General features: G+C 42.2%; 1 protein-coding gene across 12 annotated transcripts in view; it reads right to left on the minus strand.

Moving 5' to 3' along the window:
- Positions 1-16,610, minus strand: part of NTRK2 (neurotrophic receptor tyrosine kinase 2) — a 446,678-nt gene that overhangs the window by 56,599 nt on the left and 373,469 nt on the right. For all 12 annotated transcript variants that reach the window (XM_069762550.1, XM_069762571.1, XM_069762510.1 and 9 more), the window contains one exon: positions 6,865-7,099. In XM_069762550.1, the coding sequence (XP_069618651.1) occupies positions 6,865-7,099 (235 nt within the window). The remainder of the gene's footprint in view (positions 1-6,864; positions 7,100-16,610) is intronic.

Genomic DNA, 16,610 nt, shown 5'->3' on the forward strand with positions numbered 1-16,610 from the left:
AATAGCTACAAAGAATCATCTGTATATAAAACTGCTTCTTATTTCTCAAGAATATATACAGGATGTATAGATACATATATTATTAAGGAATAAGAAGCAGATTGGTCTCATGAATATATCTACAGTTATGGCCAAAAGTGTTGGCACCCTTAGAATTGTTTCAGAAATTGAAGTATTTCTCCCAGAAAATTATTGCAATTACATGTGTCTGTTTGTTCCACACTAAGCATGGAGAACAAAAAGAGAAGAGATCTTTGTGAGGACTTAAGAACCAAAATTTATGAAAAATATCAAGATTACAAGTCTGTCTCCAGAGATCAAGTTGCCCTGCAGGCTCAGGGTGCATCAGTGTCAGAGCAAACTATTTGTACGAAATGAAACGCTATGGCAGGAGATCCAGGAGGAGCCCACTGCTGACACAGAGACACAAAAAAGCTAGACTGCAGTATGCCAAACTGTACATGACCAAAATCCTTCTGGTAAAGCACATCATTCTACTGTTTACTGAGGCCTACAAAGAAAAGAACACACCACCTACAGTCAAATATGGTAGAGGTTCAAAGATGTTTTGGGGTTGTTTTGCTGTCTCTGGCACTGGATTCTTTGTGTGCGAGGTGTTATGAAATCTGAAGATTTTTTTTCCATGGTGTAGTTGGGCCCATTTGGTTTTGTAAACTGTAGTGTCTGTTCACAAGGGATGCATTTGGATAGCGCTGGGCTATCTAATAAAAGGGTGTCATTAATAGGTTGTTAACCTGGATACTGTGCATTTCCATTGTGTGAACAGCGCCACATACAAGTCTTTTATGTGCAGTAATTTACCAAGCAGCCACCCCTTCCATTGGGATTGGTAGGTTGTGAGGGGTTGCCTCATCACTATTTCTGCACCTGTGTTGCCGCCATCTTAACTACATGGGTCTACTGCAGCCTATTTTTTGAAATCTCAAGATTACCAAAGGATTTGCGGTCTCAATGTAGTGCCCAGTGCCAGAAAGCTGGGCTTGCATCCTTGGTCATGGGGCTTCCAGCAGGACAATGACCCCAAACATACTTAAGAAGCACCCAGAAATGGATGAAAACAAAGCAAAAGAGAGCTCTGATATGGACAGCAATGAGTTCGGATCCAAATTCCGTTGAACACCTGGGGAGAGATCTTAAAATTATTGTTGGGAGAAGGCGCCCTTCAAACAGGAGAGATCTGGAGCAGTTTGCAAAAGATGAATGGTCCAAAATGCCACTTGAGAGGTGTAAGAAGCTTGTTGATGATTATAGGAAGTGATTGATTGCAGTTATTTATTCCAAAGGGTGTGCAGTTGAGAGTGCCAACAATTTTGTCCGGCCCATTTTTGGGGGTTTGTGTGAAATTATGTCCCATTTGTCTTTTTTATCTCTGATTTTTGTGTTATTCCAATACATACAAAGAAAATAAACATGTGTATAACAAAACATTTGTAATTTCAATAATTTTCTGGGAGAAATACGCAAATTGTTGGTGGTGCTATAGGTGGTGCTATAGAGGACTTGAACTCTATAGCACCACCTGTTGGAAGTAGTGATCCTGCAAGTCACAATCAACCCTTTAAAAGAGTCTTGCAATATGACTTAGGATAAAAGCCAAATCAGTATCACAATTCGCAGACATGGTGTTTTGGACTGTTGGCCCTCGTCAGTGTGAAGCATGAGAACTGATTTGGCTAGGTGAGAGGCTCTGGACTGAGATCTAAGGGGCAACGTTTCTCCTTGTGGCGCTATAGAGTTCAAGTCCTCTTATTCTCTGAAGAGGAAATTTGCATATTAAATTTCCCAGAGGAGCATTGCACGGTGAATAAACCTCTTTACCTTGACAAGCCAGAGCTGGTATGTTATTCTCCACAAAGAGAAATCTTACCCCTGGGAGAAATACTTCATTTTCTGGAACAATTTCAAGAGTGCCAACACTTTTGGCCATGACTGTATCTCTAAAGCTGCTACTTGTTACGGTCCCACCCCTCAGTGTGTCTGGGACACAGTTACTGACAGCTCAGCCATCCAGTCTGGTACAGGGGCTTGCTGAAGCTGTTGGTGCTTTGACTGACAGCTCAGTCATCCAGTTCAGTGCAGGGGCATGCTGCGATATCAGTGTGTTGATTGACAGCTCGGCTGTCCAATCTGAGACTGGAAGGCGCAGTCTCCAAGTGTTTATTATACCAGATGACTGCAAAGCTATTTAACTGAGCTGTTTCTCCCAGACCTCTGCCAGACATTCATATAAGTGTTGTTTGTTCTCCCTGTGCCTTGCATTCTGTATGTTGATCTTTTCTTGCCTGACCTTGGACCTTGTTCTGATGATCTGTCTGTTTAACTCCTACTGCTCTGATCCACTATCGTTCTGACATTCTGAACTTGGAACATTACCTGACTATGCTTTTGTCTCTTCCTTCTTATGACGTACCCTCCTGGCTTCTGACCTTGACTCCTTGTCTATCCTGACTTACGGATTGGCCGTGAGAAGTGACTAGTGTCACACCACTGTCATGAAATTCTCAGCAAATGTCTTTAACCCCTTCACTCCGAAGCCTGTTTTCAACTTCCTGACCAGGCCAATTTTTTCAATTCTGACCACTGTCACTTTATGAGGTCATAACTCTGAAACGCTTCAACGGATCCTGGTGATTCTGAGAATGTTTTCCCGTGACATATTGTAATTTATGATAGTGGTGAAATTTCTTTGATTTGACTTGCGTTTATTTGTGAAAAAAATGGAAACTTGGCAAAAATTTTGAAAATTTTGCAATTTTTAAAGTTTTAGTTTTTATGCCCTTAAATTAGAGAGTCATATCATTCAAAATAGTTAGTAAATAACATTACCCTCATGTCTGCTTTACATTAGCACAATTTTGAAAACATAATTTTTTTGTTAGGATGTTATAAGGGTTAATAATTGACCAGCGATTTCTCATTTTTACAACAAAATTTGCAAAACCATTTTTTTTAGGGACCACCTCACACTTGAAGTGACTTTGAGGGGTCTATATGACAGAAAATGCCCAAAAGTGACACCATTCTAAAAACTGCACCCCTCAAGATACCCCAAAACACATTCAATAAGTTTATTAACCCTTCAGGTCCTTCACAGGAATTTTTGGAATGTTTAAAAAAAATTGAACATTTAACTTTTTTCACAAATTTCCCAGAGGAGCATTGCGGCTTTAAGTCTCCTCACCTCGACATGCTTATCATGTCACTCTCCACAAGGAGAAACGATACTTCTTGGATCCCGGTCAGACGCCTCCTAATCAGCCAAACCAGATCTCCACTTTGCACTGACGAGCGGCAGTATCCCGAAACACAGTGTCTGCAAATTGAGATTCTGGTTTGGCTATTATCCTAAGTCATGTGACAAGGCTCGTTAAAGAGTTGACATTGACTGTTAGGATTGCTACTTCCAATAGGTGGCACTAGAGTTCTAGTCCTCTTCCTCTCTGAAGAGACAATTTGCATATTTCCCAGAGGAGCATTGCGGCTCTAAGTCTCCTCACCTCGACATGCTTATGATGTCACTCTCCGCAAGGAGAAACGAAACTTTTTTCACAAAAATTTTACTTCAGATCCAATTTGTTTTATTTTACCAAGGGTAACAGGAGAAAATTGGCAGAGGCAGCATCAATAGTAAAAACTTGGTCACACAGGGTTAATAGCGGCGGTAACGGAGTGAGATACCCACGGCATAACGCGGTCCGTTACCGCTGGCATTAACCCTGTGTGAGCGGTGACTGCGGGGAGTATGAAGCGGGCATTGACTGTGAGGAGGAAGGAGCGGCAATGTTGCTGCCGGACTGCACCCGTCGCTGATTGGTCGTGGCAATGGTCGTGGACCAATCAGCGACTTGGATTGCATGACAGACAAAGGCCGCGACCAATGAATATCTGTGACAGACAGAAGGACAGATGGAAGTGACCCTTAGACAATTATATAGTAGATTTACAGTACAGACCAAAAGTTTGGACACACCTTCTCATTTAAAGATTTTTCTGTATTTTCATGAATATGAAAATTGTACATTCACATTGAAGGTATCAAAACTATGAATTAGCACATGTGGAATTATATCCTTAACAAAAAAGTGTGAAACAACTGAAAATATGTCTTATATTCTAGGTTCTTCAAAGTAGCCACCTTTTGCTTTGATGACTGCTTTGCACAGTCTTGGCATTCTCTTGATGAGCTTCAAGAGGTAGTCACTGGAAATGGTCTTCCAAAAATCTTGAAAGAGTTCCCAGAGATGCTTAGCACTTGTTAGCCCTTTTGCCTTCACTCTGCTGTCCAGCTCACCCTAAACCATTTGGGTTCAGGTCTGGTGACTGTGGAAGCCAGGTCATCTGGCGTAGGCACCCTATCACTCTCCTTCTTGGTTAAATAGCCCTTACACAGCCTGGAGGTGTGTTTGGGGTCATTGTTCTGTTGAAAAATAAATGATGGTCCAACTAAACGCAAACTGGATGGAATAGCATGCCACTGCAAGATGCTGTGGTAGCCATGCTGGTTCAGTATGCCTTCAATTTTGAATAAATCTCCAACAGTGTCACCAACAAAGCACCCCCACACCATCACACCTCCTCCTCCATGCTTCACGGTGGAAGCAGGCATGTAGAGTCCATCCGTTCACCTTTTCTGCGTTGCACAAAGACACGGTGGTTGGAACCAAAGGTCTCAAATTTGGACTCATCAGACCAAAGCACAGATTTCCACTAGTCAAATGTCCATTCCTTGTGTTCTTTAGCCCAAACAAGTCTTTTCTGCTTGTTGCCTGTCCTTAGCAGTGGTTTCCTAGCAGCTATTTTACCATGAACGCCTGCTGCATAAAGTCTCCTCTTAACAGTTGTTGTAGAGATGTGTCTGCTGCTAGAACTCTGTGTGGCATTGACCTGGTCTCTAATCTGAGCTGCTGTTAACCTGCGATTTCTGAGGCTGGTGACTCGGATAAACTTATCCTCAGAAGCAGAGTTGACTCTTGGTCTTCCTTTCCTGGGGCGGTCCTCATGTGAGCCAGTTTCTTTGTAGCGCTTGATGGTTTTTGCCACTGCATTTGGGGACACTTTCAAAGTTTCCCCAATCTTTCGGACTGACTGACCTTAACTTCTTAAAGTAATAATGGCCACTCGCTTTTCTTTACTTAGCTGCTTTTTTCTTGCCATAACACAAATTCTAACAGTCTATTCAGTAGGACTACCAGCTGTGTATCCACCAGACTTCTGCACAACACAACTGATGGTCCCAACACCATTTATAAGGCAAGAAATCCCACTTATTAAACCTGACAGAGCACACCTGTGAAGGGAAAAGCATTCCTGGTGACTACCTCTTGAAGCTCATCAAGAGAATGCCAAGAGTGTGCAAAGCAGTCATCAAAGCAAAAGGTGGCTACTTTGAAGAACCTAGAATATAAGACACAATTTCAGTAGTTTCACACTTTTTTGTTAAGTATATAATTCCACATGTGTTAGTTCATAGTTTTGATGCCTTCAGTGTGAATGTACAATTTTCATAGTCATGAAAATACAGAAAAATCTTTAAATGAGAAGGTGTGTCCAAACTTTTGGTCTGTACTGCTGTACTGTGTATGTATATATATATATTATTCTTTATGTATGGGCGGCACGGTGGCTCAGTGGATAGCACTGCAGCCTTGCAGCGCTGGAGTCCTGGGTTCAGACCCCACCAAGGACACCATCTGCAAGAGTTTGTATGTTCTCTCCGTGTTTGCGTGGGTTTCCTCCGGGTACTCCGGTTTCCTCCCACATTCCAAAGACATACTGATAGGTAATTTAGATTGTGAGCCCCATCGGGGACAGTGATGATATTGTGTGCAAAATGTAAAGTGCTGCGGAATATGTTAGCGCTATATAAAAAATAAAGATTATTATTATTATGTATCCTGGAGACTTTGAAAGGGGAATGTCTAATTTTGAACATTAAGCAAGCCAGTCTACTATTCCCTTCTTGCTGTTCCTATTCATTTTTTCCTGAAATAGATTATTCTCAGGAAAATAACCGTGGTGTTGACTTCATAATTCTGCTTCCTGTACATAGTGAATCTAAACTGTCTTCTGTTTTGCCAGCATCACAGATTGAACAATTTGCAGTATAAGTCTTCTTTAAGTTGTATAATGGAGCGTTAGTCTTGTAGTGCCTCTGGGGGATGCCATATTTCCCTATAAAAACAATGCTTTTAGGGGGTGAATACTTCCATAATGAAGCATATAGTCAAATATAGCACAGTAGTTTTAGTTTTGATAAGCCACAGGTACTTAAGTATAATCCCATAGGCCTCTATTGGCCATGTAATACCTTGTTATATACCACAGATCCACTATACTATACAGTGCGGGAAGCCAAATCAGTCAATGGGATGTATAATACAAGAAACATGGCTGCTTTCTTCAAGAATAGCTCCACTTTTGCCCACTGGTGGGCTGTGATATTGCAGCTTTATGGAACAGAATGGGGATATCAGACACAACTAAGGACAAGCGTAGCGCTGTTTCTTGAAACAAGCAGCAATCTTTTCCATATCTCAGAAAACCACTTTAATTACTTTAAGCTATAGCCATATAGTATCTGGAAATTAGATTTACGTTTTTGTAATTTTTTTATTTTAGCATGATGCCTATTGTTTTGTGTTAAAGCTTAGTGAGATTGTTAAATATGATGCAATAAGGTTATTCAAAAGTTGCCCGTTCTCAGACAGAGTATGTTATGATCTCATCCATGTCCCTTTTCATGCATGTATCTCATTACAATCATCCCTATGAAGTAATTAATGTGGACATGAAAAATGTTACTTAATCTCATTATTATTGAAATGACTGCGACAATCATCTTACCCTGTAGTAATCAGTGCTATAGACATCTCTAGACATTCCAAAGTCTCCAATCTTCACTAAGAGGTTTTCTCCCACCAGACAGTTCCTTGTGGCCAGGTCTCGGTGGACAAAGTGCTGAGAGGCCAGGTACACCATACCTGCTGCAATCTGCTGAGCTATATGAAGCATCTGGGACTGAGTGAGCTCTGCAGGACGGTTTCCTTCTGCCATAAGAACGGCATCTGGTCCATGAGCCCTAAAAGTCAAGAAAAGAGGATTTCATGAGATAGTGCCTAGATCTGGAAGTATTTTTGTACAGCCTTATCAATGTATTTATTTTTAGAGCACCATTGATTCCATGGTGCAGTACATGAGAAGGGGTTACATGCAAAATACAAATATAAAACATGGTGAGCAAACTAACAATGACAGGCTAGTACAGAAAGGAGAGGGCCCTGCCCTTGTGGGCTTATAGTCTACAGCAGACCTGGGCAAAGTGCAGCCCACAGGCCACATCCAGCCCTCTGACTGTCTCAGTCCGGCCCACGGACCGAGACAGCCATGGGGCTGGAAACCAGAAGCCCACGGTCCGCACCATGCCCACCCAATCACTGCCTCTGTTGTCTCCAAAGGCGCTGACTGCATTGCTGAAACTGTTGGGGTTTTGACTGAGGAGGGGTGACATATAGGGGTGACATTCTGCACATGCGGAGGCTATGGGTTGACATGCTGCACATGGGGAGGCTATGGGGATATCATGCTGCACATGGGGAGGCTATGGGGGCTTCATGCTGCACATGTTAAGGCTATGGCGGCTTCATGCTGCACGTGGGGAAACTATGGGGGCCTCATGCAGTGTATATTGGGAGGCTGTGTGGGGCTCATGCAGTGTATATTGTGAGGGTTACTGCATTATTTCTCAGGCCATTCATTTGTATAAATACTGTTTGCAAACTGCAGAAACAGGTTATTAGAATGCAGTAAACATTTAGAGGGTGCATCAAGAACATCATATAAACAAAGCTATATAGGTTATGAAAGTGAACATGTGACAAATATAAGTTAAATGGCCGGTAGCCTCGCTTGAATATATAATAACTTGTGAAATATACTTTTCTAACTAACAGTACAAACAGTCTAAATCTGTGTTGGCCTCAAAATGACAGAAAAATGTGATTAAGACCTGTAAAGGAAATATATATATATATATATATATATATATATATATATATATAGTATATATATCCACAATAAAAAAGGAGATAAAAAATGGTGATGGCACCACTTTGCAGCAAAGTCTGATAGTCACATATGTGGCACACATGCGTCAACTATACCATAGGATACCGGGTGCCTATCCAAGAAAAAATATCATAAAGTGTATGCAGAAAATAGAAAAACGGATAGCACTCACCGATCCTTAAAAATCTTGCTTTATTTCAACGTTTAAAACATCTTGGCCAGGGGAACAGATGAAGGAGTGTGTGAGCCAGTGCTGATGACGGCCGTTTCGCGTTCAACAGCGCTTCTACGGGTCACCTTTCCGGTGATGATGTCACCAGTGGTAAATGATGCAGCGCTCTCAGTATCTCATTCACCAGTGGGTTTTCAGCTAGGATGGTCACATCTTGGCACCGCCCTGGTTGAAAACTATTAGGTGTTGCAGTAAGTATGGTTTAATTCAGAACATTAACCCCTTTACCCCCAAGGGTGGTTTGCACGTTAATGACCAGGCCAATTTTTACAATTCTGACCACTGTCCCTTTATGAGGTTATAACTCCGAAACGCTTCAACGGATCCTGGTGATTCTGACATTGTTTTCTCGTGACATATTGTACTTCATGATAGTGGTAAAATTTCTTTGATAGTACCTGCGTTTATTTGTGAAAAAAACGGAAATTTGGCGAAAATTTTGAAAATTTTGCAATTTTCAAACTTTGAATTTTTATGCAATTAAATCACAGAGATATGTCACACAAAATACTTAATAAGTAACATTTCCCACATGTCTCCTTTACATCAGCATAATTTTGGAACCAATTTTTTTTTTTGTTAGGGAGTTATAAGGGTTAAAAGTTGACCAGCAATTTCTCATTTTTACAACACCATTTTTTTTTAGGGACCACGTCTCATTTGAAGTCATTTTGAGGGGTCTATATGATAGAAAATGCCCAAGTGTGACACCATTCTAAAAACTGCACCCCTCAAGGTGCTCAAAACCACATTCAAGAAGTTTATTAACCCTTCAGGTGTTTAATAGGAATTTTTGGAATGTTTAAATAAAAATGAACATTTAACTTTTTTACACAAAAAATTTACTTCAGCTCCAATTTGTTTTATTTTACCAAGGGTAACAGGAGAAATTGGACCCAAAAAGTTGTTGTCCAATTTGTCCTGAGTACGCTGATACCCCATATGTGGCAGTAAACCACTGTTTGGGCGCATGGGAGAGCTCGGAAGGGAAGGAGCGCTATTTGACTTTTCAATGCAAAATTGACAGGAATTGAGATGGGACGCCATGTTGCGTTTGGAGAGCCACTGATGTGCCTAAACATTGAAACCCCCCACAAGTGACACCATTTTGGAAAGTAGACCCCCTAAGGAACTTATCTGGATGTGTGGTGAGCACTTTGACCCACCAAGTGCTTCACAGAAGTTTATAATGCAGAACCGTAAAAATAAAAAATCATATTTTTTCACAAAAATTATATTTTTGCCCCCAATTTTTTATTTTTCCAAGGGTAAGAGAAGAAATTGGACCTCAAAAGTTGTTGTCCAATTTGTCCTGAGTACGCTGATACCCCATATGTGGCAGTAAACCACTGTTTGGGCGCATGGGAGAGCTCGGAAGGGAAGGAGCGCAGTTTGACTTTTCAATGCAAAATTGACAGAAATTGAGATGGGACGCCATGTTGCGTTTGGAGAGCCACTGATGTGCCTAAACATTGAAACCCCCCACAAGTGACACCATTTTGGAAAGTAGACCCCCTAAGGAACTTATCTAGAGGTGTGGTGAGCACTTTGACCCACCAAGTGCTTCACAGAAGTTTATAATGCAGAACCGTAAAAATAAAAAATCATATTTTTTCACAAAAATTATATTTTTGCCCCCAATTTTTTATTTTTCCAAGGGTAAGAGAAGAAATTGGACCTCAAAAGTTGTTGTCCAATTTGTCCCGAGTACGCTGATACCCCATATGTGGCAGTAAACCACTGTTTGGGCGCATGGGAGAGCTCGGAAGGGAAGGAGCGCCGTTTGACTTTTCAATGCAAAATTGACAGGAATTGAGATGGGACGCCATGTTGCGTTTGGAGAGCCACTGATGTGCCTAAACATTGAAACCCCCCACAAGTGACACCATTTTGGAAAGTAGACCCCCTAAGGAACTTATCTGGATGTGTGGTGAGCACTTTGACCCACCAAGGGCTTCACAGAAGTTTATAATGCAGAGCCATAAAAATAAAACAAAATTTTTTTCCCACAAAAATTATTTTTTAGCCCCCAGTTTTGTATTTTCTCTAGGGTAAGAGGAGAAATTGGACCACAAAAGTTGTTGTCCAATTTGTCCTGAGTACGCTGATACCCCATATGTGGGGGGGAACCACCGTTTGGGAGCATGGGAGGGTTCGGAAGGGAAGGAGCGCCATTTGGAATGCAGACTTAGATGGAATGGTCTGCAGGCGTCACATTGCGTTTGCAGAGCCCCTAATGTACCTAAACAGTAGAAACCCCCCACAAGTGACACCATTTTGGAAAGTAGACCCCCTAAGGAACTCATCTTGATGTGTTGTGAGAGCTTTGAACCCCCAAGTATTTCACTACAGTTTATAACGCAGAGCCATGCAAATAAAAAATATTTTTTTTTCCACAAAAATTATATTTTAGCCCCCAGTTTTGTATTTTTCCAAGGTTAGCAGGAGAAATTGGACCCTAAATGTTGTTGTCCAATTTGTCCTGAGTACGCTGATACCCGATATGTGGGGGGGAACCACCGTTTGGGCGCATGGGAGGGCTCGGAAGGGAAGGAGCATCATTTGGAATGCAGACTTAGATGGATTGGTCTGCAGGCGTCACATTGCGTTTGCAGAGCCCCTAATGTACCTAAACAGTAGAAACCCCCCACAAGTGACCCCATATTGGAAACTAGACCCCTCAATGAACTTATCTAGATGTGTTGTGAGAACTTTGAACCCCCAAGTGTTTCACTACAGTTTATAACGCAGAGCCGTGAAAATAAAAAATCTTTTTGTTTTCCCACAAAAATTATATTTTAGCCCCCAGTTTTGTATTTTCCCAAGGGTAACAGGAGAAATTGGTCCACAAAAGTTGTTGTCCAATTTGTCCTGAGTACGCTGATACCCGATATGTGGGGGGGAACCACCGTTTGGGCGCATGGAAGGGCTCGGAAGGGAAGGAGCATCATTTGGAATGCAGACTTAGATGGATTGGTCTGCAGGCGTCACATTGCGTTTGCAGAGCCCCTAATGTACCTAAACAGTAGAAACCCCCCACAAGTGACCCCATATTGGAAACTAGACCCCTCAATGAACTTATCTAGATGTGTTGTGAGAACTTTGAACCCCCAAGTGTTTCACTACAGTTTATAACGCAGAGCCGTGAAAATAAAAAATCTTTTTGTTTTCCCACAAAAATTATTTTTTAGCCCCCAGTTTTGTATTTTCCCAAGGGTAACAGGAGAAATTGGTCCACAAAAGTTGTTGTCCAATTTGTCCTGAGTACGCTGATACCCGATATGTGGGGGGGAACCACCGTTTGGGCGCATGGGAGGGCTCGGAAGGTAAGGAGCATCATTTGGAATGCAGACTTAGATGGATTGGTCTGCAGGCGTCACATTGCGTTTGCAGAGCCCCTAATGTACCTAAACAGTAGAAACCCCCCACAAGTGACCCCATATTGGAAACTAGACCCCTCAATGAACTTATCTAGATGTGTTGTGAGAACTTTGAACCCCCAAGTGTTTCACTACAGTTTATAACGCAGAGCCGTGAAAATAAAAAATCTTTTTGTTTTCCCACAAAAATTATTTTTTAGCCCCCAGTTTTGTATTTTCCCAAGGGTAACAGGAGAAATTGGTCCACAAAAGTTGTTGTCCAATTTGTCCTGAGTACGCTGATACCCCATATGTTGGGGTAAACCCCTGTTTGGGCACACAGGAGAGCTCGGAAGGGAAGGAGCACTGTTTTACTTTTTCAACGCAGAATTGGCTGGAATTGAGATCGGACGCCATGTCGTGTTTGGAGAGCCCCTGATGTGCCGAAACAGTGGAAACCCCCCAATTATAACTGAAACCCTAATCTAAACACACCCCTAACCATAATTCCAACGGTAACCCTAACCACACCTCTAACCCTGACACACCCCTAACCCTAATCCCAACCCTATTCCCAACTGTAAATGTAATCTAAACCCTAACCCTAACTTTAGCCCCAACCCTAACTGTAGCCCCAACCCTAACCCTAATCCTAGCCCTAGCCCTAGCCCTAACCCTAACCCTAGCCCTAACCCTAGCCCTAACCCTAGCCCTAACCCTAGCCCTAACCCTAGCCCTAGCCCTAGCCCTAACCCTAGCCCTAACCCTAGCCCTAACCCTAGCCCTAACCCTAGCCCTAACCCTAACCCTAGCCCTAACCCTAGCCCTAACCCTAGCCCTAACCCTAGCCCTAGCCCTAACCCTAGCCCTAACCCTAGCCCTAATGGGAAAATGGAAATAAATACATTTTTTTTTATTTTTCCCTAACTAAGGGGGTGATGAAGGGGGGTTTGATTTACTTTTATAGCGAGTTTTTTAGCGGATTTTTATGATTGGCAGCCGTCACACACTGAAAGACCCTTTTTATTGCAAAAAATATTTTTTGCAATACCACATTTTGAGAGCTATAATTTTTCCATATTTTGGTCCACAGAGTCATGTGAGGTCTTGTTTTTTGCGGGACGAGTTGACGTTTTTATTGAAAACATTTTTGGGCACGTGACATTTTTTTATCGCTTTTTATTCCGATTTTTGTGAGGAAGAATGACCAAAAGCCAGCTATTCATGAATTTCTATTGGGGGAGGCGTTTATACCGTTCCGCGTTTGGTAAAATTGATAAATCAGTTTTATTCTTCGGGTCAGTACGATTACAGCGATACCTCATTTATATCATTTTTTTATGGTTTGGTGCTTTTATACGATAAAAACTATTTTACAGAAAAAATAATTATTTTTGCATCGCTTTATTCTCAGGACTATAACTTTTTTATTTTTTTGCTGATGATGCTGTATGGCGGCTCTTTTTTTGCGGGACAATATGACGCTTTCAGCGGTACCATGGTTATTTATATCTGTCCTTTTGATCGCGTGTTATTCCACTTTTTGTTCGGCGGTATGATAATAAAGCGTTGTTTTTTGCCTCGTTTTTTTTTTTTTTTTCTTACGGTGTTTACTGAAGGGGTTAACTAGTGGGCCAGTTTTATAGGTCGGGCCGTTACGGACGCGGCGATACTAAATATGTGTACTTTTATTGGTTTTTTTTTTTTATTTAGATGAAGAAATGTATTTATGGGAATAATATTTTTTTTTTTTTTTCATTATTTTGGAATATTTTTTTTTATTTTTTTTACACATTTGGAAATTTTTTTTTTTACTTTTTTACTTTGTCCCAGGGGGGGACATCACAGATCAGTGATCTGACAGTTTGCACAGCACTCTGTCAGATCACTGATCTGATAGGAGTGCAGGCTGCTTCACAGTGCCTGCTCTGAGCAGGCTCTGTGAAGCCACCTCCCTCCCTGCAGGACCCGGATCCGCGGCCATCTTGGATCCGGGGCTCGAGCAGGGAGGGAGGTGAGGAGACCCTCGCAGCAACGCGATCACATCGCGTTGCTGCGGGGGGCTCAGGGAAGCCCGCAGGGAGCCCCCTCCCTGCGCGGTGCTTCCCTGCACCGCCGGCACATCGCGATCATCTTTGATCGCGGTGTGCCAGGGGTTAATGTGCCGGGGGCGGTCCGTGACCGCTCCTGGCACATAGTGCCGGATGTCAGCTGCGATAAGCAGCTGACACCCGGCCGCGATCGGCCGCGCTCCCCCCGTGAGCGCGGCCGATCGGCTATGACGTACTATCCCGTCCAGGGTCAGATAAGCCCAGGGCACCTCGACGGGATAGTACGTCTAAGGTCACAGAGGGGTTAAAGGAGTCTGTGTAATTTTTTTTAAATAAAGGACTTTATTCTGCCCGTGCCAACCCCACAAATATTACCCCACTTGCCGCCACTACAGGACAAGCAGGAAGAGCCGGGCAAAGCGCCAGAAAAGGAGCATCTAATAGATGCGTCTTTTCTGGGCAGCTGCGGGCTGCTGTTATTATATCTATGGCCCCTTACCAGCCTGAGAATAGCAGCCCCCAGATGTGAGCTTTAGTAAGGCTGGTTGTCAAAAATGGGGGGACCCCACGCTGTTTTTTAAAATTATTTATTTAAATAATTTAAAAAAACAGCGTGGGGACCCCTCTATTCTTGATAACCAACCTTGCAGAAGCTGACAGCTGGGAGTTGCAGAACCCTGCTTTGAGTTTTGTCTGGTTGGCTCAATAAAATAGGGTGGAACCCATGTTGGGATTTTCATTCATTTATTTCCGAAAGATTGCAGCCGGCGGCTGTGGCCCAATCATCCGAACTTACTGTCACTGTAATTGGCGGCAGCAGGTTTCAGATGATGGGTAATAGTCCCAAAAGCCACCACCTGCTGTCGTTGGGACTTTAATATAATGCTCATCATTCACCTCTGCTCGCCGGTACTGATGCGGCACACGGGTGGTACATAGTTGCCACACGTAGTACACACACGGACACACAGACACGGATATCTCAAGTACCATTTTTTCAGGTACCAGAAATAAACGAACGTGTGAAAGGAGCCTTAGAGAAGAGCAGAATGCTATCTGCAACCCTAAGTCCAAGGTCAAGGATGGCACCCTCTGGTTGTGAATACAAGCTCTTATAATTATTCGGGCTAGCGAGACATCACATATGCTGCACAGAGGATGGAATACTAGGCCAGCAAATCAAACGCTGCACGGGGAACCCGGAAGCTAAGGAAATTCATGCAGCTCCTGTTCATCGCGAGAAAGCAATGATCTTGACCTTGGACGGAGGTTGCCCAAAGCGAGTCGTTTATCTCTACTCTTGCTACATTACTTCCATAGCTTTCGAGAGTTTGGAAGCAAATAGTTTGATACAGCACAAAGGCAAGAGAGAAGGGGTCAAAAATATAAGGGAAGATTTCAGATGAAAATCACATTTGTGTAGCGTGGTACATTTTCTTGAAATGATTCAAAGCCAGCAACAACCTACATCGACATACAATTTACCATATTGTTCGAGGCAACTGCCTTGAATAAAATATTCATCTATAAATGGAGAATCATGTTTAATTTATTTGAAACGTTCAGTCTGCATTTTCTTATCACAGCATCCTTCCTTTGGTCAGAAAATCAAGATCTCCCACAGAGTGCGGATGTAAGAGCCACAACAATTTTAACTGTGCCTCCTATACTCCCCCGAATCATTCTCCCTACAGTGAACTCTGCGCTCAGACATTACTTGACCTTCAACATGTGGTCTGGTGTCTGAAACATGAATCCATGCTGCAGGAAATGCTGATGTTTTTTCATTGAGGTCTCGAATACAGTTCCTTTAGACAACCTCTAGGGGCGCTAGAGGTCAATAATTTTTCTGATTGCAAGTTCCCTTCAGCAGCATTTATCTGCATCGAGCATTTAGAAGGCAGATGTGGACGCAGACATGGATCATACGGCAGTACAGTGTTTGCTTCTGGCCTAATTATTGCACTTTTTACCTTAATCGCAGTCATTGAGAAATTGGTTTATGTTCAAATGTTCATTTAGACTTGCTTTTTACTATGCCATTGGATCTCTTTAATGTTGTCTCATTTCAGAGGAATGTTTAAAGCAAACCATAATCTCAGCTGAATAATAATGGGGGCAAAGAAGGTTCAGTTTAAAAGTCCAAACTAAATGGTTTAGGTTAAATGTTGCTAGAAAGCAGACATAAAGTTGTTAAAGAAACAGCTAGCCTTCCTTACTATGGTGTAATTGTATAAATAAAATGTCGCCATATCACAAGTGTGTACGTCTGCCCATTTTACAAGAACGCCATTAGTGACCTTGCATGCTGGACTTTTTCTTCAAATTTTTTTTATCCATGGTATCAGGCATCAACAGACATGGCCAGTGACCCGCAGCCTTTGTGCCCCACCATTTATTCCTATTTCTAATCTTTCCTTTTTCTGCGCTTTTGTACACAAATTATAAAGAGGGTACACGATATTTTCACTATTTTCCCATCTGCACTGACTGGGAGGGCACTAGAGAAGACAATGCTGCTTCCATAAAATACAGCAAAAATCAAGAGACTACCACATCAAACCCTGTCATGGCCAGCCCAATCTCCAGACCTGAACCCCATTGAAAACCTCTGGAATGTAATCAGGAGGATGATGGATAATCACAAGCCATCACACAAAGAAGATCTGCTTACATATTTGCGCCAGGAGCAGAGTGAAAGACTGGTGGAAAGCATGCCAAGACACAGGAAAGCTGTGGTTAAAAATCATGGTTATTCCACAAAATATTGATTTCTGAACTCTTCCTGAGTTATAACATTAGTAATGTTGTTTCTAAATGATTATGAACTTGTTTTCTTTGCATTATTTGAGGTCTGAAAGCACTCTGTTTTTTTTTTTAATT

This window comes from Ranitomeya imitator, chromosome 1 (genome assembly GCF_032444005.1).
Source record: "Ranitomeya imitator isolate aRanImi1 chromosome 1, aRanImi1.pri, whole genome shotgun sequence".
Lineage (NCBI taxonomy): Eukaryota > Metazoa > Chordata > Amphibia > Anura > Dendrobatidae > Ranitomeya > Ranitomeya imitator.